A 23,838-nucleotide genomic window follows, 5' to 3' on the forward strand; every position below is an offset into this window, starting at 1 on the left:
GCCCGGAGGAACAGGCAACTTGGAAGTGAGGCTAACATACCTTTCTTAATTCCTTGCCCCTCAAACCTCAACTAGTCATTCTACATTCACTGCACAGCACTTGTTGGCTCGCCACATGTGCTTTGCCTTCTAGAAAGTTGCTTGGTATGATTTACGTCGGCTTATTTTCTGATGACATTTTGGTTTTTCCTGGCTCACCGCCCTGTACTGTACCTGTAGTCGCACCACCACCACCACCACCCTTGCTCTTGTCTCTTTCCTTGTTTACCTTTCTACGTGAATGTAGTCTTCTTCTCTCCAACTCTCTCAAGAACAACAACCTCGACTCTCCAGACCTCACCTTCTGACCCGTCTAAACCCGGTCCCTCATACTGGTCACCATGTCTTCTTTTTCTAAAATCATGTTGGCTTGAAGCTTGTGGGTTAGACCCTTTCGAGTCTATCACCAACCTCTCTCTTAGCAGATCTCGCGCTGTCGCTGTTTAGTCAGATCTTGCATGAGAATCCTTCTTTCGTGGTGCATTGGATCCGTCTATCTCTCTCTCTCTCCCCGAAATTCAGCTTTTCATTGGCATTCTATCGGTTCATAGTGCCCCCTGAGCTCTCTTATCCATTCGTTTATCAGGAAGTCGAGCCAGACAGCGACAGGGAACTGGCAATCTAACACAATGACGTCTCCGTTAACGACTCAGAGCTCCAACAGCTCTCTCCAGAGCGTTTGTGGTAGGTTGTTTGTCTTTTCTGTGGGAACATCGATCATGTTCACACTCCTATCCGTATTGTTCAAGTTGCACTAACCTTCACAGAATCAGTGCGTCGCAGGGCATCCTCGATGGGAAATGAATTCATGCCGTCAGAATTCCCTGAGAATTTTGGAGAGGTTGTTAAAGGTGTCTATCGATCTGCTTTCCCGCAACCGTGGAGCTTCTCTGCGCTCAAAAAGCTTGGCCTTCGGACTATAGTGTATGTGGGCCATTCGTGTGTCTGATCCCTGCTCACCACCCCTCAGCACTTTGGTAGACGAGCTTTATACGCCAGAGCACATGAGCTTCCTCAAGGAAATGGGGACCGCGCACATCCGTATCCTTGTCGAACCCAACAAGGATCCTGCAGTCAAGTCTCCAGACTACGTTATCTGTCAGGTATTGGAAGTCTTGCTCAACAAGGCCAATCACCCTGTCCTTGTCCATTGCAACAAGGGAAAAGTAAGACTTATTCAGTGTGTTATACGAGCTTGGCTAATCGAAATTGCTGCAGCATCGTACCGGCTGTGTGGTCGCCTGCTTCCGCAAGATTCAAGGTTGGCGCATTGAAGATGTGCTGGCTGAGTATCAGACATATTCGTTCCCTAAGTCAAGGCCGCTGGATCAGAAATTCATCATGGCGTTTGACGCCTCCCAGCTCTCTAGCCTGGCACAGATCTCTGGCGTGAAAATGTGGCAGTCTGCCAGTCTGCCGAAGGCATTATCTGAAGAGAATGCCAAGGATCAGGCCTCATCCTCGAGTCGGCTTCTACCCTCTCTGGGCAAAATATACGTGACTTGATAATCCTATGTCGATGAAACTCACGCCGTTTTTTTCTGTCATCTGTGGTGTGCCTGGTCATCGCGAGTAGTCGGTGGTCTAACAACGCACGGTTTTCAGCTAGGTCAATGTCGTTGCAATCTTGGCCATGAAACCGGCTGATGAATCACACCACCTAGCTCTTGTCGCCTCTCGTCCTGCATCAAAATCTACACTTTTGATTAGAACACTGGCCATCAAGGAAAGGCTTGTGTACCCAGAGCGAGAGCCGCTCAAACTCCGCAGCGCTCCGCGATGTCTAGAGGCTCCATCAATTTGACTGCTTCTGGAAGGGTTGGATGCACGATATACCCAGTCATCATTTAGTTACCCATGTGATTTTGATATTGTGGATGGGTGCATGGCAGGGATGTGTCAGAAATTCTAGCCTGAGATCAAGAGAAGCGAATCGTAGAAAGACAATAGACCTGGAGAAGGACAAGTTGTAGGCCATAGTACACTAATGTAGAGAATAATCCACATTGATTGACAGTTTTGAGCGAACATATCTAAGCTAGTTGTTCTGAGTAGCTTTCTAACAGTCATTTCCGTGTCTTTGATTGTTTTTCTTTGAGCTGTTGGCAAACATATGCCATACTATACCATACTACGAGTGATTCTCAGTGGCGTTCAAGTTCACTATTTGAGTTGTGATCATAGAATCTTATACATCATGTCATCATCTTCTTCGAAATCTTCAATGTCGGATATGAGTGCTAGAAAACCTGGACAAGGCGATTGGCTCGCAATGGCTGGCTCCATTGAACCTCTTTCTGTGGTGTCCCACGACCTCTCATTGACAGAACATGTACAGTTCTCATCAACTGATAAGAGAGAGTTTGTCTGGGATGTGCAATCAAGCTCGAAATAGTCCTCAGTGCCTAAGTAGTCCTCAGAAGCCATGTCGACTTTCTCGGTAGCAGCGTGGTTGAAACAGTTCGGGACCTCTTCCGTCGAACCAGTTATTAGGAGAGATTCATGAGCATATGCTTCGTCCAAGTCTGTAGGATTGATCTCGTCCAATCGGCTCAGCTTCTGTGAGGCTTCTGCCTTGTAGAGTTGTTTTTGAGCAAGAGTCCAGAATGCCGCGTGGATAATGTTTCCCATATCTACTGCCGTCAATGGGAGACTGTCCGGTACGTATGCGACCTTCATACTGCTGACAATCTGTCGCAAAGAATGATTCATGGGTAGCTTCAACATGGATGTCAGGGACTTGACGAGCGATGTGATAAGCAGCGAACGTTGGCACATTGCCTGCAACATGATTAGTAACCCAGATACTATGAGTGTCTCAGGAAAGCAGATTACTTCACTGTACCCAGGGCTAAAGACTGACGGCGCCATTCTTGAAAGACTTTGCAATTGTACCGTCGCTGGATCCGGCTCTGTTTGTCCTTGCTCATGACTGTTGCCAATCAACAGGTAGCTCAATCCGGCACGAAGTAGGTGATGTAACGCTTGGTGGTTGGCGTTGCAGCTTCTAGCTGCTGGTTCTGTGGGAGGGCTTGAGAGGACGGTGCTGTCCGGGCTATTATCCATATCTGCAAGCTCTTCTGTGAAATCTCTGGTATCAGAGAATTCCGGAATGTCCCCTTTGTCGAGCTCTGAAGACTGGAAGGTAGTAGATTCTAGCACCAGTTCTTCGAACTCAGGACTCGGTGCTTTCCATGCCATTTCTCCGAGACTCGCCATGATCAGCGCGGGAGGATGTGGCTGCACTTCGGGATCTGTGGGCATGAAATCTAGATTTATGTTGATTGTAGATATACTGATAGTCTCGATGTATGGCGGAGGGATAAGATCCCCTGGTGTCTGCATAGCCCTTGGAACTCTGCGGCTCACTGTTGGTAAGAGAGCAGGTTGTGTGAGCGATCTTCCAATTCCAAAGGCTAATTGAAAGCTCGGGGGGGTTTTCTGATCGAAATATTCGCAGCTTTTGTACATGATAACCAAGCCTAATTCTTTCCAGAGCTGAGAGCCAGAGTTGTGTTAGCAACATCTTTAGACTCATCTTGTGAGGAGTATGTTACTGTGATTACCTTTGCATTGCAGAGCATCTCCCCCACAACTGGCACAAATGTGGAGACGGTGACATTGGGTATGTTATGAGCATTGATGAATAAGTTCAGTTTGATCTCTGGTGCTTCAGTCACCCAAGCCATTCTCATGGTCATGAGATGTATGAGATGCATGTCGCGTGCGGCAATTTGGGGTCTTCTGCGGGATTGTATGAATATGGAGACATTCATTGTGAGAGTCGAAGTTGAGTCTGAGGAATGGAAATCGGCTCTGCCTAGGTCTATTGTTGCTTCCATTTTCGATTGTCTGATGTGAACTGAGTTAGTTGGGGAAAGGTGCCTATATTCAAAGCATATACATAGTCGATGGTTTGACGAGGATAGATGCCTGGTGCTCAATGAAGCAAATACTGGCAAAATAAGTAAGTGTCTCAACACAGCGTCACCCGACTGCCAAGAAGTGTATATCTATTGCTTGTATCTGAAGCTATCAGCCCACACGCTCTGTATTCTACTTTGCGCCCTCGTCCAGAATAAAGATCGAAAGATAATTGATAGCTTTTTTCCTGTGCTTCGTCTTACATCATAGACTTGGCTGCCGAGGCACCAATACGATAAGTGAATCGAGACTATACAACTAGAGGTAAGAACTCCTTTTGTGCCACGTGAGCACCGTTCAAGCGAGTATTTCCAAGTTCCAAAACTCCAGTCGTCAAATATTACTGCGCAAGATTGACAGAAGTTGGGCAATAATATTTGTACACAACTGACAGTCCCTCAATGCCCAGCTACGTTGGCTTGTTGACATTTATTTTTAGAGCTGCTTATCGATAAGAGTATCACGTGCCTGGGGGTTTGATTATCTGGCCCCTAGACATCCTCCGCATCGAGGAATCTCGAATTCAGAAGTCCAACAATCAGCGATGCCCAGGGATGAAGGTGAAGATCATTTCCTGGCGGACAAAGATAGCCCCAATGGGCTGGATTCCCAGCCCCTTCTGTCACCCGTCGAGGACCACGAAACTACAAACCATGCGAATCCCGCCAGCGCGACCCGCAGCAGCAGCGGACAGCAGCCGCATCACTCCTCTATATCCCAGCCGGTCCCAGAAGGACAACGACGCACCCCTCGTACCATGAACCGCGTTCGCTTCGACCTGGAGGAAGAAACGGACGAAGAGCGTCGCTCGGAACATCACCCTCGCGATTCAGACGATATCTCATGGCTCGAGGAAGAAGACTATAGCCACGGCGACGGCCGGCGGCGCCAGATGGTCCCTTTGTTGACGGACATCGAAGCCCCCAGTGTCACGCTCGCAACGTCCGATGAATTCTTCCCGGAAGAACACCTGGAAAGTGCTCGTCCAAGGAGCGGGATGCGCATGGCTTTCATGAATATGGCCAACAGCATCATTGGGGCAGGCATAATTGGACAACCTTACGCACTTCGCCAGGCAGGATTGGTGATGGGGTTGGTGCTGCTCGTCGGACTCACAGTCGCAGTAGACTGGACCATTCGACTTATAGTGGTCAACTCAAAGTTGAGCGGGGCAGATTCGTTCCAGGCGACCATGCAGCATTGCTTTGGCAAAAGCGGACTTATCGCAATCTCAGTTGCGCAGTGGGCTTTCGCTTTTGGTGGTATGATCGCGTTCTGCATCATTGTTGGGGATACAATACCGCATGTCCTGGGAGCCTTGTTTCCTTCGCTACGAGATATGTCATTCTTGTGGCTCTTGACCGACAGACGGGCCATCATCGTGCTTCTGGTCCTAGGAATCTCATATCCGCTGTCTTTGTACCGGGACATTGCTAAGGTTCGACATATAATGCTTTTGCAGCACTCCGAGACTCACAAGTTCATAGTTAGCAAAAGCATCCGCACTGGCCTTGGTCAGCATGGTCGTCATCGTGATTGCTGTGATCACCCAGGGCTTTAGAGTGCCCTCTGAATCCCGCGGCGATGTAAAAAGTCTACTGTTTGTCAATTCAGGCTTTTTCCAGGCTGTTGGGGTGATATCATTCGGTACGATCGCGTTCCAGATCCAGATCATATAACTGTACTAACAGTCCACAGCATTTGTCTGCCGTAGGTTATGTCGTTCAGGCCACATTACACTGGGACTAATAGCTTGGAAGACCATAACAGCCTCCTTATCTATGGCTCATTAAAAAAGCCGACACTAGATCGCTTCGCGAAAGTGACACATTACTCTACAGCAGTCTCCCTTCTGACCTGCCTCGCCATGGGTGTTTCCGGGTTTCTATTCTTTGGCTCGCAGACCCAAGGCAATGTACTCAACAATTTCCCCTCAGACAACATTCTGATCAATATAGCACGACTGTAAAGTCTTCTCGCCTTAATGTACTGAGACATCGCTGGGCTGACTTTTGCTAGATGCTTCGGCTTGAACATGCTCACAACTCTTCCGCTGGAGGCATTCGTATGTCGATCAGTCATGACAACCTATTACTTCCCCGACGAACCTTTCAACATGAATCGGCACTTGATCTTTACCTCTGCGCTTGTTGTTACTGCGGTTGCCATGGCTCTGATCACTTGTGACTTGGGGGCAGTCTTTGAGTTGATCGGCGCAACGAGCGCAGCGGCCCTGGCCTATATTTTCCCTCCCTTATGCTACATAAAGCTTAGCAATGCCTCTCAGAAGGCTAAGATACCAGCCTATCTATGCATTGTTTTCGGGGTAGTCGTGATGGCAGTCAGTCTGCTTCAAGCTGTTGCGAAAATGATAAGTAGTACGTTCACTGCTCACCCGACTAACAGCATGCATCCTGCTAATCAACTCAACCACATTCATAGATGAAGGTGGTGCAAGTACCTGTGCTGCCTAGGCAAGGTACTATAAAGGCAATTAGATCTTGCAACCTTGCTTCTGCTTTACTGATGTCGTATAACTGATAGACTTTATTCAATCCCTCATTCGCAAATTATGTACATAGAGAAGTGTATTAACAAGGTGAATCATTCTGTTCAGGGGCTCGGAAAAGGAGCTCCATGGACTCATGTGAAGCAATCTTCCCTCTGGGAGCGACACAGATACCTAGATTTTGTGTAGGGACAAAATGGTCTTTCAGTATACTATCATCCTTCAGATACTGATTTTCTCCTAGAAGCAGTCTTTGATTCATGATCAATCTCAGTGGATGCAATGAGAGGAACAGATGAGGCAGCGCACTACAAGGTCTAGGTTTTGGTGTGAATTGCGATGTTGTGCGCGTTTGCATGGTAACGCAGTTAACAGTTTCCACTCCCTGTTTCTGCTCCCTGCCTCCTGACCCCACCACTGTCCTCTTCATCATCTGTTTTCGCATGTGTTCCAATTTTACCCTTCTCGTTACTTCATCATTCATTCTACTTCTAAAAAGAGGGATTGGCTCTGTTTCCCCAACCCCGTAGAGTTGAATGTATGAAGTGCAGGTCTCATGCTCTTCCTTTGCACCTCTTCATTTCTACTTCGTCAACTACTGCTGCACATTGCTTTAGCTGGTTCTAGTGTGTTTTAAATACCTGAAATCGTCCTCAGATCTATCCTTCTGTCAACTGTCGCTACCTTGCTTCTGTTTTCCTGACACCCAGTACCCTCACATTATCTCTTCGTCTCTCTCTGAAACCTATCCTGGGGATCTTAGCCATCCGGAACTCATGGATCAGAATGCAGCTGAACGCCTGAAGAGGCTCCAAATGGTAGGTTGTGTGTTTCCAACGACCTGTTCCTCCGTCTTTTGTTCGATTGCCCGCAGCTACTGACATAACTCGCCTCCACTCAGGACGACCTCGGCACGGCCAGACGAGAATTCATTTCAACCAAAGATGGCCCACGACGAGTGCTGAATGTGGGATTGGAAACCATAGAAGCAAGCAGAGAGTCCAACCAACCTGGAACGAAAGCCCAGCTCATGGCGCAGAAGAACAAGGCCCAACTCGCGGATTGGTCGAGTAAGTGCATCCTCCAGTGCTCCTCGCCCGACCTGCGTTCTATTGAGTTTCTGGTTCTTCGCTAATTCGAATTCAAAGATATCCACAAGACAATAGGTGATACTGGAGACCTTGAGAATCTCGATAGTCTTCTTGATGGCCAGACTCATCGTCTTGGGCTCGCTGCTTTGTTACATTCGAGGCCACATGACTTTGCTCCAATCAGGGGAGGTATGAGTCGTGGGCGTGGTGGAGGCGTAGCAGGGACTCGAGGTCGTCAGGGGAAGCCAAGTGTATCGAAGTAAGTCAACTCACCAAGAGCCATATTACCATCAAAAACTAACGCACGAGACATTGATGATAGGGTTCTCGGTCAAGGAGGTGTCTCGAAATCTGGCAATCATGCTTTCAAAATAGATCAGAAGCAGACTCGTGAGGTCTACTCGTATCCAAACCCGTCTTCATTGCTTATTTGCATTCTCTAGGTGCTCGGAAGCCGATTCCTAACCCACTAACCAAAGTTCGAAGACCCATGTAAGCTACCTTTTTGTTGCCTCAAAAACCATCTGACTCCTGTCTCCAGGGTTGACTATTCCTCGAAAATCAGTCCCCCTGAAGATTTTATGGCTGCTGTTCAGGGTCTAGTCAACGCGAAGACTGCTTGCATAAACTCCACTGTTGCACTAGAGATGTCTAACGGTAATAGTTCGAGACCAAGCCAATTGCCTCCTGCAAAGGAAATACCAGGTCAAGTCCCATCTCGCCCCACGCAGCCTGCTCTTGCAGTAGATCATGGCCCAAGCCAAAGGCCTCCCACCGTGACTAGAGCCCTGGGTCAAAGACCTCCCGAAAAGTCGCTTCCTCCTCAAGCCCAAGCGCCTCGAGCTCTTGCTCAAAAGCCTCCATCTGCGACATACAACGAGTCGAATCAACCTCTTCTCAGAAAGCCATCACTTTCGGAATTCGACATATCGAGAGATTCAAGCAAAAGGACACCTTCTTCCACGATCACCACAGACCAGAGCAATCCTCAGAAACTGGTTCCAGCTTCTGACGCCATGAAGAACCCAAGACAGACACAGTCGACTGCGACGCTGAAGGCGAACCAGACACCACCCAAGGATACTGTGCATCCTGTCACAGTGACAATGAAAACTGCTCCTGTTGCTTCCAATCTGAGCAAGGAGTACGCACTGAGGTCCAACAACACTTCTGTGCAATCACAGGCTGCTGCACAAACACTCCCGACTCTGAACTCGCAGTTGTCCAAACCCTCAACTGCGCCATTACTGCGGGATGAAGGGCCTCTGCCTAAGAAGCCAGCAACCAAGGCTTATGGCAAGCCTCCATGTCAACCGGGTAACAAAGCCAATCGGGTTCCAGAGAAGCGAGGCACTGCAATGGAGGCAATTCCAGTGAACAAGGTGGTCGTCAAATTACCTCCTAGCGAGTCAACTTTCAAGCCAAATGTCCATGTCCCAGTCACGCTCAAGAAGGCCAAACCACTCGAGAACCTTGTGGCCGAAGGGAGTGAGGAGAAAGCACCTCCGGCGGTGGCTTGTGGGGAGCTTCTTGATCTTGATGGTTCTCCGTCACCCGAGGATGATTCGGCTGAACAGGGTCCGGTCGCTACAGCTGTAATGAGTCCCTCCTGTCAAGATCTGGAGGGGTTGGTATTTCGGCAGGGCATTACACGGTATCCTACTCAAGGAGGCTCGACCTCTAGTGAAGCTTCGTCAACACCGACTAACTTTACGGAAACCACACGAGCTATTCTTAGTCAAATTATGGCCAACGCCGAGTCTATGACCGATGAGGACAAGCAGGTGGTTGAGCGCAAAGTCGAAGAGCTTCGCAAAGGACTGAAACTTTTCTCTGTATCAGAAGCAGGGCGCCAATTTTCCAATGAAATGTTCGAGAGAGGAAGAGAAGAGTTCAGCTCCGAGCTCAAATCCGAACCTGAGTCCGGTTATCAACATTGTCATACATGCCAGGAAAACCACAAAGCTCATGCTCATATGTCGCCTGAGACTGTCTCGGTGCTCACAGCTAAAATGACATTTAATGCAGCCTTGGGTGTAGAGGACCCCTTGACACCCCTTGCACATAAGTCACAGACCCATCGTTCTGTTTTCCAGACACGCCTCAAGGGCACTGCGCCGCCATTTGAGCCAAAGAAGCCTTACTCTCCAGTAAGCAGCACAGCTGAACCATTAACCACTGAGCAGGAGCGTCAGGAGTCTTGTATCACTAAGGCTGTCCGTCATTTGTACGGCAACCATCTACTTCCCGGGAGGTCTGGAAACCGGCCTGGCAACGGTAAGTTCTTATTCCTTCTTGTCTTTCGAATCCCGGGCAGTATTGCTTATGTTGGCACTTGCTGTCAGCTTCCGTCTTGGAGAATGTGAAGGTCCCAGCATTTAAAGGGCGATTCGATCAAATGACTCCCGCATCTACTCCCGTCAAACCGAACTTGACATCTCCACTTCTTTCGCAGACGGACGCGATCTCAGCCTCCCCTGCACTACAGAGATCTATACACGCCCCAAGAGTTTCAGAGAACAGGTCACCAGCATCTCGGACTCCCTCGAGGGGACTGGATAGTTCCAGGTATGCGACGCCTGCCCTGGACAAGCCTCTACGCTGAGCTTCTCGCAACCAGCACCCACCATCGCTACACAAGGTCTGTACCGTTAGCCGATTCACACTCACTCACCTCTTGCCTGCATGAGCTAGCGTTGAGGTCTATCCGCATAATATCCCCTATCTGTTTCTTCTCCCCCGCCCGAAAACGAAGCTTTTGATGGCGAACACGCAAGCTACATTTGTTTCGATGCTGCCATATCTTACAGCAATTACTTAATTGTCTATTTTCTAGTGATGTGCAAAGCCTGTATGGAAGGGCTAGAAAAGTATTTTCTTTGTAAATCCAAAGCAAACTGGCCAGTGAGCAGATTCCATTGAGCAAACCAGTTCATTTGATTCCTGTGATCATTCCCATTCCCTGTAACGCCAATAATCCATAAAATTTGCCCAGTCCGAGTAATGATCGCGTGCCGTTGATAGAATTCGCCCTCTATCTATAATAGAGTACATAGAGAAAAGACCATTGCTACCGTTACTGCTGATGATGTTGCTGTGGCGGTTGCTGAGGTTGCTGCTGCTGCTGCTGCTGCTGCTGCTGCTGGGGTGGAACCTGAGGCATTCCACTTTGGTTCATCCGCGGTCTTTTCGGATCCATGACCCCAGCTCCTCCCGGAGCAGACCCGCTGCCGCCCGAGGCCTGAGCATTCGTCATATCCGACAAGGGAGGCCGTTTCCCATTGGCATTCTGATGAGCCACAGGCCCGCCGCCGCCGGGCAGTGGTGGACGGTTCGGCGGTGCGGCGGTCCCATTCCGGGGATCGAGGTTCGGACGGGTCAAGGGTCGATAGGAAGACGTCGTCGACGGGCCTCGATTCATCATGGGGCTGCCGACGTTGTTGCTCCCGGGGGCCCCGATCTTCCGGTGCATGTCCTGCGAAGGGTTGATGAAGTCCCGCGCCGCCGCGGCGGGGTTGCCACCGGCCGCGGGCGATGCGTTGTTGTTGCCTCCGGATAGCATGGGTTTGGAGATGGGTTTGCTGGTGCTGTGGTCGAAGCCGGCGGTCTTGCGGATGGATGGACTCTCCGCGTGCGGGTCGAAGGCCGGCGCCGCGGCGGGGACCCCGCCGTGCGGGTTGTCTCGGAGGAGATCGACGGCGCGCGCGGAGAAGAACGAGGCGGAGGGGGTCCCCGGCGGAAGGGATTCGGGGATACCTGCCGTCATTCTTGTTGTCGATGGGGCGCCGGGTTCACGTTTGATGGGGACGGACATCGGGCCGTTGTTACCACCTGCGGGCCCGGCTGCTGTTGCTGTTACCGGTGCGGGTGATGCTGCTGTAGGCACGGATGGAGGGGGAATCATTCTGCCATTCTGAAAGTTTGGTCGGGGCCCTGTAGGTGGCATGGGCCTCTGTTGGTCGCCAGTTGCGGGGGGATTGGGGCGTCCGTTGAACGGCTGTGGAGCAGGATACTGTCTGGGGGCTGGGGGCTTGGATGGCGTTACCATCGCCGAGTTAGGTCTGATGGGTCCCCGGTAGTTGTTATTGTTGTTGTGAAAAGGTCGCTGATGAGTGTTGAGTGGAGTGGGTGGTTGCTGTGCCCGCTGTGATTCTGGTCCTAGCACAACCTCGTCTGGATTGCCCGTTTCGGTGACGCCGAAATCAGCTTCGTCAAACAGATCGCCTAGCGCGCAATAATGTTAGTGATCAGCCTTCGGGCAAGTTGATTGAGAGTGATAATAGCTGCGTACTTCCAAATTCGCCGTCGCCGTCGAAGGCCATTGAATCATCGAAGTTGGGCCGCTTTGCGACAGCCGTTGGACGCGGCGGCAGATCATCGTCCTCTGGTGATGGTTTGGGTTGCACGGGTTCTTTCTTGATAGGAACAAAATCTGGATGTCGATGTAGCTCATCGACATCCCATCTGGCCTAAAGTTGAAGAATGTCAGCAGAGGCGAGGTTTTCCTTGGTGAGGGTCGTCGCATACCGGCGCGGCTTTCACTTTGGTGACTTTTGACACATAGTCCTTGTCGTAGATACAGTTGCCCAGGACATTGCCGAAGTTTCGTAGCGCACGCTTGAGCGCATCTGTGGTGCCTTCTTTCTTTGCCTTTTCGAAGGCAGCTGCCTTGCCCTTGCAATTCTCGATGTGGCCGTACCCGATGTCCTAAGAATCGTTCCTTGTCTTAGAACCCGTGTATTGACTAATGCATCGCCACTTCCAAGGGCATACCTCATGATAAGTGCCATCTTTCAAGGTGACTCTCACTATTACGGAGAGACCCAGGCTGATTTTACCAGTGTTTTGACTCTCTTCAACCTATTGATTGGAGCGTATTAGTCATTGACCTGAGACAACATCTGTGGCCAAAGGGAGATCTGAAGAGGGGGCATACAAAGTCGATCTGAATGTTCTGAATCGAGCTCGACCATCCGTTGAACCCGAAGACCTCATTCGCAAGATTGATACATTTGTCAGCCGAGAGATAATGTACGCGCTGTCCCGCAGCACCAGGCCTTGACGAGATATATTCGGGCCCCAATTTCTTGTCGAGACGTGCTTGCAAGGTCGCGATCTCCTGCGCGGTGTATTCGCTGATACGTCGTTGTGGTTCTTCAAATGGGTTGGCGGAGAGACTCCCACTTGAATTGGGCATCGTGATGGTAGCTGGGCCGCCCCGGTGCTGGTCGCCAACACTAAAGACGCGCGGTCAGTCAGTGTTGGCTTCGTCGCGGCTTGACAGGTATAAGAACACTTACGCGGGCATAGCAAAGTTAGGTTCTTGTAGATGCTTTACCGAGGTACTTCATCCAGCAACAGTCCTCCGTTAAGCTTGTAATGACTGATGAAAGGATCCAATGATGCTATTGCCCCCGACGTGTCGAGGCGCGCCGGATGCCGACACGGCTTTATCGCGATGTCACGTGATGATAATCGCAACGCAGATAACAATGGAAGGTGTCAACTAGTGCCAACGATCATATGCTATCAGTTGCTGATTGAGGGTGGGTGAATGCGCCTAAAGAGAGAAGGTTTGACAGCTATTTGCAGTCTGGCCGGTTGAATCAATGTGGTTGTTACTTTGGCTTGATTCTGAAGGAGAAGAAATGATGTTTGAAATTATAGAGGCAGGCAGCATTAGGCAGCCTTCGGCTTTGCCACACTAACGCTCCAACGCAGCCAGATTACTATCACTTTGCCGTCATTTGACTCGATCTCTCCTGCCCTCAATGTGTGTTTCTATCGGAGAATTTAGGTGGCAAGAGAATATAAACCAGAATGAAACCCTTCAAATCACTGAATCACAAGACTCGCGCTCGGGATTAGCCCCAGATCCTTCAAAGATTCACCGAAGAACTCCGCATTGTATACTTTGCGAGGGAAGTTCTGAACGAAGCTCTGTACCTCAACTCCATCCTCCTGCTTGAGAGCCGCGGCAACTTCGAACAGGGTAGTTGTCACAGGGACCGTCTTCATGATATTGCCCTTGGGCGTTTGGAATCGCAGACGAGTTTCCGTGTAGGCCGATGCAGGCTTCGAGGCGACTGGGCCGGATGTCGTGGCTGCTGGGGCTGGGGCTGGTTGCGCAGGAGGTGCCACACCAGCTCTCTCGGCTTTCTCACGCTCAGCCCGGAGTCGGCGCTCTTGTTTGTCCGCCTCAATCCTGGCTTTGACCCGCTGTTTCGCTTCGATGTCTGCCATCTTGTCCTTCTTCTTTTGTTCCGCTTCCTTCAGCCTTTGTTTCCTTTCCAGCTCCTCCTTGACGTCTTGTGAATCCTTGTTAGCTTTCCGCCGGATTTCCTGGGATGAAACCTGGTTAGTTTGAACCACATGGTCTGGCAAGGACAGTAGTGCGCGTACCTCGTTCCTCTTCTGGTCAACCTTATCCTGCTCAGACTGCACCGCTCGCTTGGCGGCCAGCCTTTCTCTGAGCTCCTGGAGTCTCGCTTGCCGTTGCTCATCAGTCAGTGGCGCAAGCTCCTCCGTTGACTCAGAGAAGTCGGTATGTTGGGATTTTGAGGCGTGAAATTCAGCTTGGGCGTGGCTTCGGAATTTCTTGCCGCACTCGTTGCAGACTAGACTGCGAGCCTCTTCACCAGGCGCAAGTGCAGGGCCTTCAGCCTCTTCATCTTCCTTGATTTCACCGAGCGATTTATCTTGGTTCTTTTCGAGCCATTCTAGAGCACCCTGCACTAAAGTGGTGAAAAAATGAAGCACGTCAGCAGTCGGCGACAGCAGAGGGCCAGAGGGAAAATCGTACGTCCGGTGCCTTTGGCGACTGCAAGCTGTGCTCTCTCCTTGTCAAAGCCCATCTCAATGAGCTGGTCTAGATCGGAGGCCATGGTCGCACGGGGTGGGTGCAATAATTGCTGATCGAAGCGAGAAATTCGAATGGAGCGAGAGGGAGAGCCCAAAGGCGGGGTAATGAAGGCGGGGGTTTAGCCGGGGCAAAGTGGCAAGCAAATGGAAATGTATTACAACCTTTTATACCACTCAATATAGTGAGAAAGATAAGCAATAAAAGGCAAGCTGCTATCGCAAAAGGTGGATGAGGTGGATGAGGGGAGGTCAACAGTGAGGGTGCGGGTGACGTATCGACAAGCTCGGGAGCGGAGCGGAGGAACAATCAATCAACTGCGGGATGACCCGCCAGCTAAGCTCGAAAGTTGAGCCAGTCCCAGGCTCGTTCCTCGGCCCACGGTCTGGACTCTGTCAGTCGATGGTATTTGACTACTTATACATACTTCGCACCTCAGAGAAACACCCATTTTCTCGTCAAGGAGCGTGAAGTCTTGGTGGTTCCTGGCATTTTTGCTTGGGCCACAAATGCAATCTCCGCAGCCTGCGTGAGGATTCTACTTCTATAGATAAATCTCGCCTGCGCAGAGAGAAAAAAACGGCCGCAATGACTTATCACTACAGTCGACGAGAGAGTACTATGATTAGTAGATGCTCTACGATGTTGATGACTAGTTAAACCAGTTTTGTCCAGGATTTGCGAACGTAGGACGAAGATGTCCCAAGGTTGGTCACTCGAAGCAGGGCGAATCCCGTTCGAAGTCCCATCCAGTTAGAAGACGCTGCTGACACCAGAGGATTGTGGCTTATTTCACCAGACCTGGATCCTGAACCGGTACTTCGAGATAGTTGGGCGGAATCTTTTAACAAATCAAGGCCTTCGGCTTCTTTGGCTTTGTCTATGTTCTGTTCTCTCCTCGGCCACGTTTGACTGCTGGGCCCTAGCGCAAAGAGTCGTAGTCCTACCTACCAGCTGCACCTTAGCTGAGTACACGTTGTTGCCGGTAGTACTAGGTAATCTGTAAATCGTCTCATGATATCTAGCGGTGAGTCGTCGCAGGCCAATAGTGATGCTTTGTTGACGGGCCCAAAAAGAATCGGTGTGTGAAGCTGATTGCCATCAGAGGACCACCTACCTCTTGCCGGGTCGTTCCTCGTTATCTTGGGCTGTAAGGTTCGAGAACCGAAGCAGTATTAAGGCGAGACCGCGCATTCCAGAGATGATCATGCCTGAAGGATCAAGGCATGGGTAAACCCGTCGCGTGCAATCGGCTGGGCTATAATGTCCTCTGCGGGTTCGTGGAAGATCAACAATGCATGCAAGATATTGGCTTCTATTGACTGACAGGATGAGATATCAGTATCAAGACCAGGTCAAACGGTACTGTGGTAGAGAGTAGTATTTTTAGACGATGTCAAGCAGTGGATCCCGAATCTATGGACCCAGACAGGCGTGGCCGATAACTGATGGAGCCGGTAGATCTGTCCAAAATGTCCGATCGCAACAGCCCATGAGCATTGCGGTGCAGCAGCGACGAAGCCGACATATGAGTCTGTAGTATGAGCCGTGACTGAATACGGAGTACTACTGCCTAGAATGCAGGTACTGGCCACGAATGATGCCTGAAACACCATGTCAAACGCCTTGATGACATCACCTGACCTGGACCTCCGTGGCCGTGCTGAGTCAGCGTGTCCCCGGCCCAACCAGCAGCAGTTGCGATGCCGAGTCCAACTCATTCATCATTACTCCGTACTATTCCAGCCTCTCCTCACTCTTCTTCCCCCAATTCCAATTGCGCCTAAACATATATTCGCCCCGTCGTTGAGTTGGTTTGACCTTCTCCTTGTGAATCTCTTGCTGAGACATTTATCTTCTTAATATTCTCTTTGTCAGGTAAATTCTCTCCGTCAGTCCTCCGCACTCCCCGTTGGCTACTTCTAACCTGGCTGATTCTCTTTGTCACTCTAGCGCTCTCCCTCCTGTAGACAGGAAGACTCTCCCGCCGCCCTGTTCAGCCCGTCCCTTGGTACCTACACCACTCCTTATCCGCGCAACCCCCTTTCTCCCCGCTCGAACTACCTCTACGCCGCATATTCGCTATGTCTATCATTCTCGATCCCCCGGAGTTGGGCTTTCAGCGTGAGCAATACTCCCTCTCCCCTGGTCGAGCTTCTATACCAGCCATGGACCGCCCCGCTCACCGGTTCCAGGTCCCTTCAACCGTGAGGTGTGTCAGATGTTGCACCTGAAGAACGAGAGTGCGGAGCCTGTCGTCTTCAAGGTACGTATACGAGCCGGATCAGAATAAAAATGGCGAGCAAACTAACAAGCTCCCGTATACTAGGTCAAAACTACCGCCCCTAAGCAGTACGTGGCCAGTCCCTACTCCACACCCCTGAGTAACCGATACGTTTGAATCACAACTGACTGAGGGCCAGCTACTGCGTTCGTCCCAACTCCGGCCGGATAGATCCTGGCAAACATGTCGATGTCCAAGGTCGGTCTCACTGGGCTCCATTTTCAAACCCCTTCACTTGGCTTAATGTCTGACAAGTTCGATAGTTCTGTTGCAGGCCATGAAGGAGGAGCCTGCGCTAGATGCCAAGTGCAAGGACAAGTTTCTCGTTCAGACAGTCGCGGTCACTCGTGATATGGAGTTCGCCAATGTTACCTCGATTGTTGGTTTTCCGCCCTCCCCCAGGCGCCCCCCAGATTCTAGTACAGAGCATCACCTAACCGGCGCAATAGTTTGAGAAAGCCCCCAAGACAGCACTCCAGGAGCGCAAAATTCGTGTGAACTGGCTGGCCGCCGATGATGCCCCAGTTGAGGAACAAGGAGTCGAGGCGACTGGCGTAAGTTGTCATTTTAGCCCCTTACTTTCCTCGTTCGTCACTTCTTTGGCTAATTACGCTGCGCAGAATGTGCCCGATGAAGAACCTCCTGCCTATACCTCGCCGCCGAACCCCAACTATCAGACTCCTGCTGCCGCGCTTACGAAGAGCGCGAACGACACGTCACCCATCCCACCGCCAGATTTCAGCGACAAGCCCAAGCGGGAAGTCTCCACCCCGCAGATCATCGAAAGCTCGGCCACGTCTTCAAAGTCACCCGTAGCAAGCGCTAGCGAAGACTTGAGAGCCCAATTGTCCGAGGCAAATTCGCAAATCTCAGCGCTGAAGGAGAAGTTGGCAGATCAGGGTCTGAGACAGCGAAAGATCGGAACCGATGCCGAGAAGGTGCCCGCGCCTTTGGCGCAACAGCAGCCACAGTCCGTGGAGGCTGGTGTGCCCGTGCAGATCGTGGCGGGTCTATGCCTGCTAAGCTTCTTGATCGCCTACTTCTTCTTCTGATTGTCTTGATCCCTCCCCTCTTTGTGTCCACTCTTTTTGAATTTCCTTTCCTGTGACCCCCTTTTCCCATCATGTTTCTTTACAGACCAACTGTATTCCCTTCTGCCAATTCCCTTACTTTACTACGTCAACAACAACAGCAGTGGTACGGTGCTATTATTTATTCGTTGTGACAGCCCGTTTATCCTTCTTCATGGTCGTTCTAATTCGGCCCGGTCTCCCCATGCCGTTTTCTTCAACTTGAGCAAGCACCCTTTTTTCTTTCCATTGTCTTGTTACTTTTTTTCATATTTGATGATATGATGTAAATGGAGGCAGAGTTCTTGTTTCAGCCAGACATGAAAACTTGAGATTCCATCGTCCAAGGTCGCGGCGACTTTAAACTATGCTTGCGACATCTGGCCGCTGATAACACACACATTCCACATTTGACACCTTCCGGTACAATATGTCCCACGTGCCATCAGGTCGCGAGCCTTCCCGGCTTTGAGTTTGTCGGGTCATGACTCTGTGGTCTTCGACTCTCCTCAACCACATTTGTTTTTTCTTCTTCTCTTCTCGTTGCCTCCAGCCCTCCACCTTGTTCGATGAGCGAGAACTTTTTTTCTTCTAGACGGAATTCAAGCGTTCCTGAACCAGGCAGTGAAACCCCACTGAGCTAATTACGATGATGCCACACCACGAATGTTCATAAATCCTCGCCGGGGATTCAGCCCTTTTGTTCTTCCATGCTGCTTCCAATATTGTTCCAATAGCTGATAGTTCCATGATAATGAATCTCTCTCCGAGCTATGGGTTACTTTCTTATGCGTTTGTTTGGGGCGATAGTCGTGATACAGATATCTGTTGCAAACCAGAAAAATCTCATCTTATTCATGACCATGACTCGGAGACCCGCACACGAAGTCTGTGGAGAAGAGAACCAGAGCTGAAGGCCAAACGGGTCATGTCTAATTGTAGGTATACATAGTGGGGCGACAATTCACAAGGGCAGTGCGGCGGGATTTCCATCACTCAATCAACAAGTGGCGTATACAATGACATGAGGCGGGTAGATAGATGGTGGGAGCACGAAATCAGTTCTGGATCTCGCTTTCCTTCCATCCATCCCCGGATTCCTGCGGACCAGCCGACGAGGAAGCCGAGATGCCCTCTCCACCACGACCATTGCCACCTCCGCCACCCCCTACAAGACGACCACCCTGCGCTCGCTTGACGCGACACCACATGCCCACGTTCTTATCCAGGATGAACGTCCAGATCACCCACACCCAGCTGTGGTGGCAGGGCAGGGGCTCGTAGAACTCCTTGGCGATGCGGTGCAGTTCGTGCAGTCTGGTCCACGGGATCGCGGGGAAGTCGTGGTGCTCGTTGTGTAGGCCGACGTTGTAGGTGAAGAAGTTGAGGGGCCCGTAGTAGGAGTATGTTTCCGGAGGCGGGAGGGAGTCCAGCGGATGCGGGGCCGCCGTGGTGGACTTCTCCTCTTTCGGGTTCTGGAGCTCCAGGAGGGATTCGGTGCCGTGCGGTACCTGCGAAAAGAAGTAGTGCTCCGCGATGAAGTGGCCGGCGCACGGGTGGAGGGAGCCGGCGAGGAAAGAGCTCATGAGGAGGTAGAGGACGGGTTGGATGGAACCGCCGCAGAACTGGATGAGGAAGTAATCGAAGGAGAGCTGGACGGCGAGGTTGAGGAGGTGGATGTATGTGAAGGGCGGGCTGTAGATGAACATGGGCCGGACGGCATAGAAGAAGATCTGAAAGGTGCAGAAGAATGCCTTGCCCAGGAGCGAATCCAGGAAGAAGGCTTCCACGGCGGTGGGGAGATCGGTATCCAGACCGGTCACACCGAGGGACTTGTGGTGGGTGAGGTGGTAGGGCTGTGTATGGGAACACGATGGAGTTTCACGTTAGCAATCCTGTATATGGTCACGTCGCCACACTCGGTAAACGACCTGTCATGAACGTGCGGGAGCTTGTTTGAGGTTCGGGGTGGCCACATACCCTGAAGGCAGCACTGTAGGGCAAGCCAATTGGAAGATTGGCGAAGATCGCCAGTAATCTATTTGCTATTGCGGACCGGAAGGCAAGATTGTGTGAGATCTCATGAATCGCGAGGAAGAGGTTCTGGTTGGAAGTGGCCCCAATCACGTATGCAGTTGCGAGGAATTTCCAGGACAGCATGGAAGTATTGCGGAGGAGGTAGGCGCAGAGGATTTGAAGAGAAACGACTCCCAGAACGACATATTTGGTCAATGGCTCCGGTCCACAGAGCTTGGTGACCTGAATACAAAAACGAGAGTTGTTAGTATTGACCGCCTGGCAGGGAAATTGGAATGAGTACGAAGCACCTCTGGATGGGCTTTGATGATAGCCAATCGCCTCGATCGATGGGGCTCTTCCGTATAGGTCCAGAAAAAATGATCCTCGACAGCTGACTTCTCTGGTGGCGCAATCCTCACGGAGGGCTGGCCATCGTGTGCTGTGGCCTGGGGATCCTGGCTCTTGGCCGCGGACACGCGGAGATGCGGCGAAGATCCAGCCGTGGCCGCTTCGACAACAGAGGAGGACATACTGAAGAGGTCGGCAATTGGGGAGGGGAAGGATGAAAAGAGGTTGGTTTTTCAATGGCTACTGGGCGCCATGGATGAATAAGAAGTAAGAAGAAGAAGGGAGACAAAGAAGTAAGGGGGGAGGGCGCAAGAGTGCAAGGTGGAAAGAAAAGTGATCTGATTAAGCAGGAAGCTGAGAGGACGGTCCGGAGGACAGCCTTTCCACGTGGGGCTACCCGCATCCCGACTTATGGTTTGATCCTCTCAACTCTTGTTTACAAAAAAAACAAAAAACATTGCTCAAGTGAGTGAAGACGGGTCGATGATGACCCTAAAAATGCCGGTACTGTTCATTCTTTTCCTACACAACCTTGTTCTGTGTTTTCTATATATGCTATTTAAGCAAACATGTCGCATGCCGTGGCAAAATTCATTGGCATAAAAAGACCCATCTTAGTAGTCGTCTCCGCGACTGATCACCTCCTTTACATTAGGTCGGAGGACGATGGTCTATGAAAAGGTCAGCGTGGGTTCAAAGGAGTACTAGCGACACTCTAGTGGAGAACATACATGTTCGTACTGGGCGGTGTAAGAGCCCTTGATATCGCAAAGAGGGGGGTAGTCCTGAACAATGCCCGACTGCACCAGGTTGTTCAGCTGTAAGGTCTGTTAGCACTCGTCCGCTATCGCAATGCTGTCGAAATGCCTACCCCAAGGAGGTACTTGTCTTGGCCCAACCGGTCGAGGTACCGACGACAGAAGGGAAGAGTTCCAAAATTCTTGTTGATAACGTTCAACAGGTTCTTGGCGGAAGAAAGACGCAAAGGCACCGGAGCAGCGTTAGGGACCAGAGCGTAGTGAGAGGTTTCCATCTAGGCCGCAGTCGTCAGTAAGCATGTAGATCGACTCGGATACGAAGCACTCACATCCTCGTGCACATAGCCCTTTCCGGTACTTCCAAAGGTCTCGATGGCGAAGACTTCACCCTCCTCCATCTTGGTCTGATCTCCGCCCTTGACAATGGGAACGCTCTTCCCACCGTGGATAATGTGTTGGTCAATGTTGTGACCGTTGAGGTTTCGAATACATTTAACGGGGTGCATAGTTCCGTTGATCTCGCATTCGTAGCTCTCCATGACTTCCTGAATAGCGGCACCGATGTCACTCATGCGAACATCAATACCGGCTTCCTATTTCCCCCAGAAACCATTAGTTCAATGTGTGGAGCAAGGTCATTCGGGGCACTGCAGCCATACCCGGATACCAGTGTTGGTGGCGTCCTTGACAGCCGCCAGAAGAGGGTCATAGACCGGATCAAAGGCAACGGTGAAGGCACTGTCGACAATCCGTCCGTTGATGTGAGCTCCAAAATCGACCTTCATGACATCGCTCTCCTGCAACACCATCTTGTTGCCCGCATTGGGGGTATAGTGGGCGGCACAGTGGTTGAGACTCAGACCACACGGGAAACCCATACCACCCTTGATGTTGTCACCCTCCTCCAGGCCCTGGTGGCCCGTCAGAGCACGAACAGCGTCCTCGATGCCCTCGGCGATTTCCGTCAGAGTCTGGCCGGGCTTGATGTTTTTCTGTGCGTACTGGCGGACCTGGCGGTGCACTTCAGCACCCTGGCGGTACTCCTGCAAGAAGTCATTGTTCATGCGGTCGAGATAGCGCTTCTCCTCGTTGGTAGTGCGGTAGGAGTTTTCATTCTGGTACTCGACAATCTCTCCTTCGGGGAACTGGTTGTTCGGGAACAAAGTCGAGATCGGAACGCGCGGAGGAGAGCTCTGGACCTTGGCGCCACCCTTCTTCTTCTTCTTGGACTTGCGCTTCTTCTTTTTCTTGGCGGCTGCAGTTGCAGATTTGCGCTTCTTAGTATCGGAAGTCTTGAGGTTGTGGAAGTTGTCTGGGGAGAAGCGGGAGATCCGTACCTCCATTAGCTGCGCCTTCAGCGCCAGCGTTGTTATCCTCGACTTCATCGTCGTCGGAATCATCCTCCGCCTCTCCGGTTCCAGCCTGACCAGCGGCGGGAGCGTCGACCTTCGCATCGCCGCTCTGACCGTTGACTAGTGGCGCGGGGAAATCTTATCAGTCACATGCCGGGACGAGGAGACATGGGTCGGAGAAAAGTGGGAATCTTTACTTACGGTCGAGCTTCTGCAGCTTTTCACTAGCCTGGGCAGCCATGTTGAAAAGCTGGAAAGAAACCGGGTGTGGTATGAGTTGAAAAGAGAGAGGGGGTAGGGAAAGAGAGGGGAAATTGAAGTTCGGCGGAGGCGACGGGGGGAAAAGACGGTCGGTGCCAAGACTTGCTCAGAATAATTAAGGATGATTTGACGGCAAACGGCAAATTCGGCGATGCACCAACTGGCAACTCATCCGTGTAGTGACTACAGAGTGCTGTTTGTAGTACTCATGTGCAACTACTAGGTAGTTCGTCCGTGTATATGCAATGACAATAGGAGAGAGTGTGTGTTGATTTTTCGTATAAGTGATCTCATATGTCCAACCTGGGTTTTAACAATTTGGCAGACAACTATAACAGATCCATTCAGCAAGACATCAACGGTATAGTTAGTGAATAGTGTCAACGGAGCTCAAGGAAGGCAAGTGCTCAAAGATGGACTTCAGTCGCATCGAACGGCAAGACACCCAAGTTGCCAATATACAAGAGATATCTCAGACCACTTCAGCCACGGTTCATAGACCAGCGTCGCAAGTCATCCGCAAGTCCCCCTCACAGTGAAATATCAAAAGCCCGTTCCTCAATGGCCAGGGGCACGGAAGAAGCCCGAAGCCATGACAATATCGGAAGGAGACATTTGACCACGGGCAGGGATCTGAGTAACCCAGCATCCATGTATTAACTAGCATCAGTGAAGTTAGATACAGAGACGAAAGCCCCTCGTGTTTCCTGGAGTCCAGCCCTACCATACATACATTATGTACAAATAGTAGGCCGGTTACAGTAGTTAGTCCTTGACTAGCTTCGATCAGATAAGCCACCCGATGACGCATGGCAGCAGCCCGCACTTCCGAAGAACAGGGGCGGCGGATTTTCGTCCCCCTCAACAACCTCTCCACCCCTACTACAAACACATCATATACCTATCTCCCTTGCTCTCCAACTGTCCTTGAGTGACTGGCATAACTCAACCTGCACCTCATACATCGTTACATGTACTGACCACCGTGAATTGCGGGAAATGTCACATCCTCGTCTGCGGGCCGCCGCATCCTCCTTCATCCACCGTCAATGCCGCTATAGCAACCCTCGACCTCAACCCCGAACAGCATCAGCAGCATCATCTTCGCCATTCGCTCACATCCACACATCTCACCCTCGCCTACACCCTTACAAAAATGTCTCAACATCACAACAACAACAACAAACCTCCTCATTCTCCACCACAACCCACCATCACGCCTCCGCCCGCGAACCAACCTACTACGAAGTCCTCGACATCCCAATAACCGCCTCCCAAGGCGAGATCAAAAAGTGCGTAGCGCTGCGTTGCGTTTCCTCCCCCC

At 51.0% G+C, this 23,838-nt stretch overlaps 10 protein-coding genes across 10 annotated transcripts in view; 5 read left to right on the plus strand and 5 right to left on the minus strand.

Moving 5' to 3' along the window:
- Positions 1-668: 668 nt before the first annotated feature.
- yphA (tyrosine phosphatase family protein) lies at positions 669-1,545 on the plus strand (the record flags this gene model as incomplete). Its single annotated transcript, XM_025649088.1, has 4 exons — positions 669-723; positions 807-963; positions 1,010-1,205; positions 1,258-1,545. 4 exons carry the CDS (start codon positions 669-671, stop codon positions 1,543-1,545), a joined length of 696 nt encoding a protein of 231 aa, XP_025508389.1.
- A 668-nt stretch (positions 1,546-2,213) lies between these two features.
- On the minus strand, positions 2,214-4,002 carry BO66DRAFT_388039 (uncharacterized protein). Its single transcript, XM_025646451.1, has 3 exons — positions 3,606-4,002; positions 2,878-3,537; positions 2,214-2,817 (listed from the first exon to the last, which is right to left on the minus strand). The coding sequence occupies exons 1-3, from the start codon at positions 3,879-3,881 to the stop codon at positions 2,218-2,220; spliced, it is 1,536 nt and encodes a 511-aa protein (XP_025508390.1). The 5' UTR covers positions 3,882-4,002; the 3' UTR covers positions 2,214-2,217.
- A 118-nt stretch (positions 4,003-4,120) lies between these two features.
- BO66DRAFT_364870 (putative amino acid transporter) lies at positions 4,121-6,611 on the plus strand. Its single transcript, XM_025645189.1, has 6 exons — positions 4,121-5,401; positions 5,451-5,610; positions 5,662-5,673; positions 5,724-5,928; positions 5,983-6,341; positions 6,406-6,611. Exons 1-6 carry the CDS (start codon positions 4,508-4,510, stop codon positions 6,435-6,437), a joined length of 1,662 nt encoding a protein of 553 aa, XP_025508391.1. The 5' UTR covers positions 4,121-4,507; the 3' UTR covers positions 6,438-6,611.
- A 637-nt stretch (positions 6,612-7,248) lies between these two features.
- BO66DRAFT_425555 (uncharacterized protein) lies at positions 7,249-10,303 on the plus strand (the record flags this gene model as incomplete). Its single annotated transcript, XM_025650237.1, has 7 exons — positions 7,249-7,290; positions 7,374-7,542; positions 7,639-7,822; positions 7,886-7,953; positions 8,007-8,055; positions 8,105-9,840; positions 9,909-10,303. 7 exons carry the CDS (start codon positions 7,249-7,251, stop codon positions 10,166-10,168), a joined length of 2,508 nt encoding a protein of 835 aa, XP_025508392.1. The 3' UTR covers positions 10,169-10,303.
- A 124-nt stretch (positions 10,304-10,427) lies between these two features.
- BO66DRAFT_425556 (RAD52 DNA repair protein RADC) lies at positions 10,428-12,952 on the minus strand. Its single transcript, XM_025650238.1, has 6 exons — positions 12,864-12,952; positions 12,500-12,800; positions 12,337-12,423; positions 12,091-12,270; positions 11,855-12,032; positions 10,428-11,787 (listed from the first exon to the last, which is right to left on the minus strand). Exons 1-6 carry the CDS (start codon positions 12,869-12,871, stop codon positions 10,640-10,642), a joined length of 1,902 nt encoding a protein of 633 aa, XP_025508393.1. The 5' UTR covers positions 12,872-12,952; the 3' UTR covers positions 10,428-10,639.
- Positions 12,953-13,205: 253 nt separating this feature from the next.
- On the minus strand, positions 13,206-14,691 carry BO66DRAFT_388044 (UBX domain protein). The gene is made up of 3 exons (XM_025646452.1): positions 14,366-14,691; positions 13,966-14,297; positions 13,206-13,905 (listed from the first exon to the last, which is right to left on the minus strand). Exons 1-3 carry the CDS (start codon positions 14,445-14,447, stop codon positions 13,399-13,401), a joined length of 921 nt encoding a protein of 306 aa, XP_025508394.1. The 5' UTR covers positions 14,448-14,691; the 3' UTR covers positions 13,206-13,398.
- Positions 14,692-16,163: 1,472 nt separating this feature from the next.
- BO66DRAFT_110451 (putative integral ER membrane protein Scs2) lies at positions 16,164-18,141 on the plus strand. The gene is made up of 8 exons (XM_025641823.1): positions 16,164-16,300; positions 16,376-16,546; positions 16,618-16,688; positions 16,752-16,774; positions 16,846-16,904; positions 16,970-17,085; positions 17,156-17,260; positions 17,327-18,141. The coding sequence occupies exons 2-8, from the start codon at positions 16,507-16,509 to the stop codon at positions 17,756-17,758; spliced, it is 846 nt and encodes a 281-aa protein (XP_025508395.1). The 5' UTR covers positions 16,164-16,300; positions 16,376-16,506; the 3' UTR covers positions 17,759-18,141.
- Positions 18,142-18,936: 795 nt separating this feature from the next.
- On the minus strand, positions 18,937-20,565 carry BO66DRAFT_340385 (sphingolipid delta(4)-desaturase family protein; the record flags this gene model as incomplete). The annotated part of the gene is made up of 3 exons (XM_025644408.1): positions 20,104-20,565; positions 19,757-20,035; positions 18,937-19,632 (listed from the first exon to the last, which is right to left on the minus strand). Coding segments are annotated over exons 1-3 (1,197 nt in total), but the record flags the coding sequence as incomplete, so codon positions are not given.
- Positions 20,566-20,609: 44 nt separating this feature from the next.
- BO66DRAFT_388046 (methionine aminopeptidase 2) lies at positions 20,610-22,553 on the minus strand. Its single transcript, XM_025646453.1, has 7 exons — positions 22,455-22,553; positions 22,239-22,373; positions 21,561-22,156; positions 21,231-21,494; positions 21,015-21,176; positions 20,875-20,961; positions 20,610-20,814 (listed from the first exon to the last, which is right to left on the minus strand). The coding sequence occupies exons 1-7, from the start codon at positions 22,492-22,494 to the stop codon at positions 20,758-20,760; spliced, it is 1,341 nt and encodes a 446-aa protein (XP_025508397.1). The 5' UTR covers positions 22,495-22,553; the 3' UTR covers positions 20,610-20,757.
- An 823-nt stretch (positions 22,554-23,376) lies between these two features.
- Positions 23,377-23,838, plus strand: part of BO66DRAFT_388047 (DnaJ domain protein) — a 1,545-nt gene continuing 1,083 nt past the window's right edge. The window contains exon 1 of the mRNA XM_025646454.1: positions 23,377-23,806. Coding sequence (XP_025508398.1) covers positions 23,514-23,806 — 293 coding nt within the window. The 5' untranslated portion in view covers positions 23,377-23,513. The remainder of the gene's footprint in view (positions 23,807-23,838) is intronic.

The sequence above is a fragment of the Aspergillus aculeatinus genome (assembly GCF_003184765.1).
Source record: "Aspergillus aculeatinus CBS 121060 unplaced genomic scaffold BO66scaffold_3, whole genome shotgun sequence".
In the NCBI taxonomy this organism is placed as follows: domain Eukaryota; kingdom Fungi; phylum Ascomycota; class Eurotiomycetes; order Eurotiales; family Aspergillaceae; genus Aspergillus; species Aspergillus aculeatinus.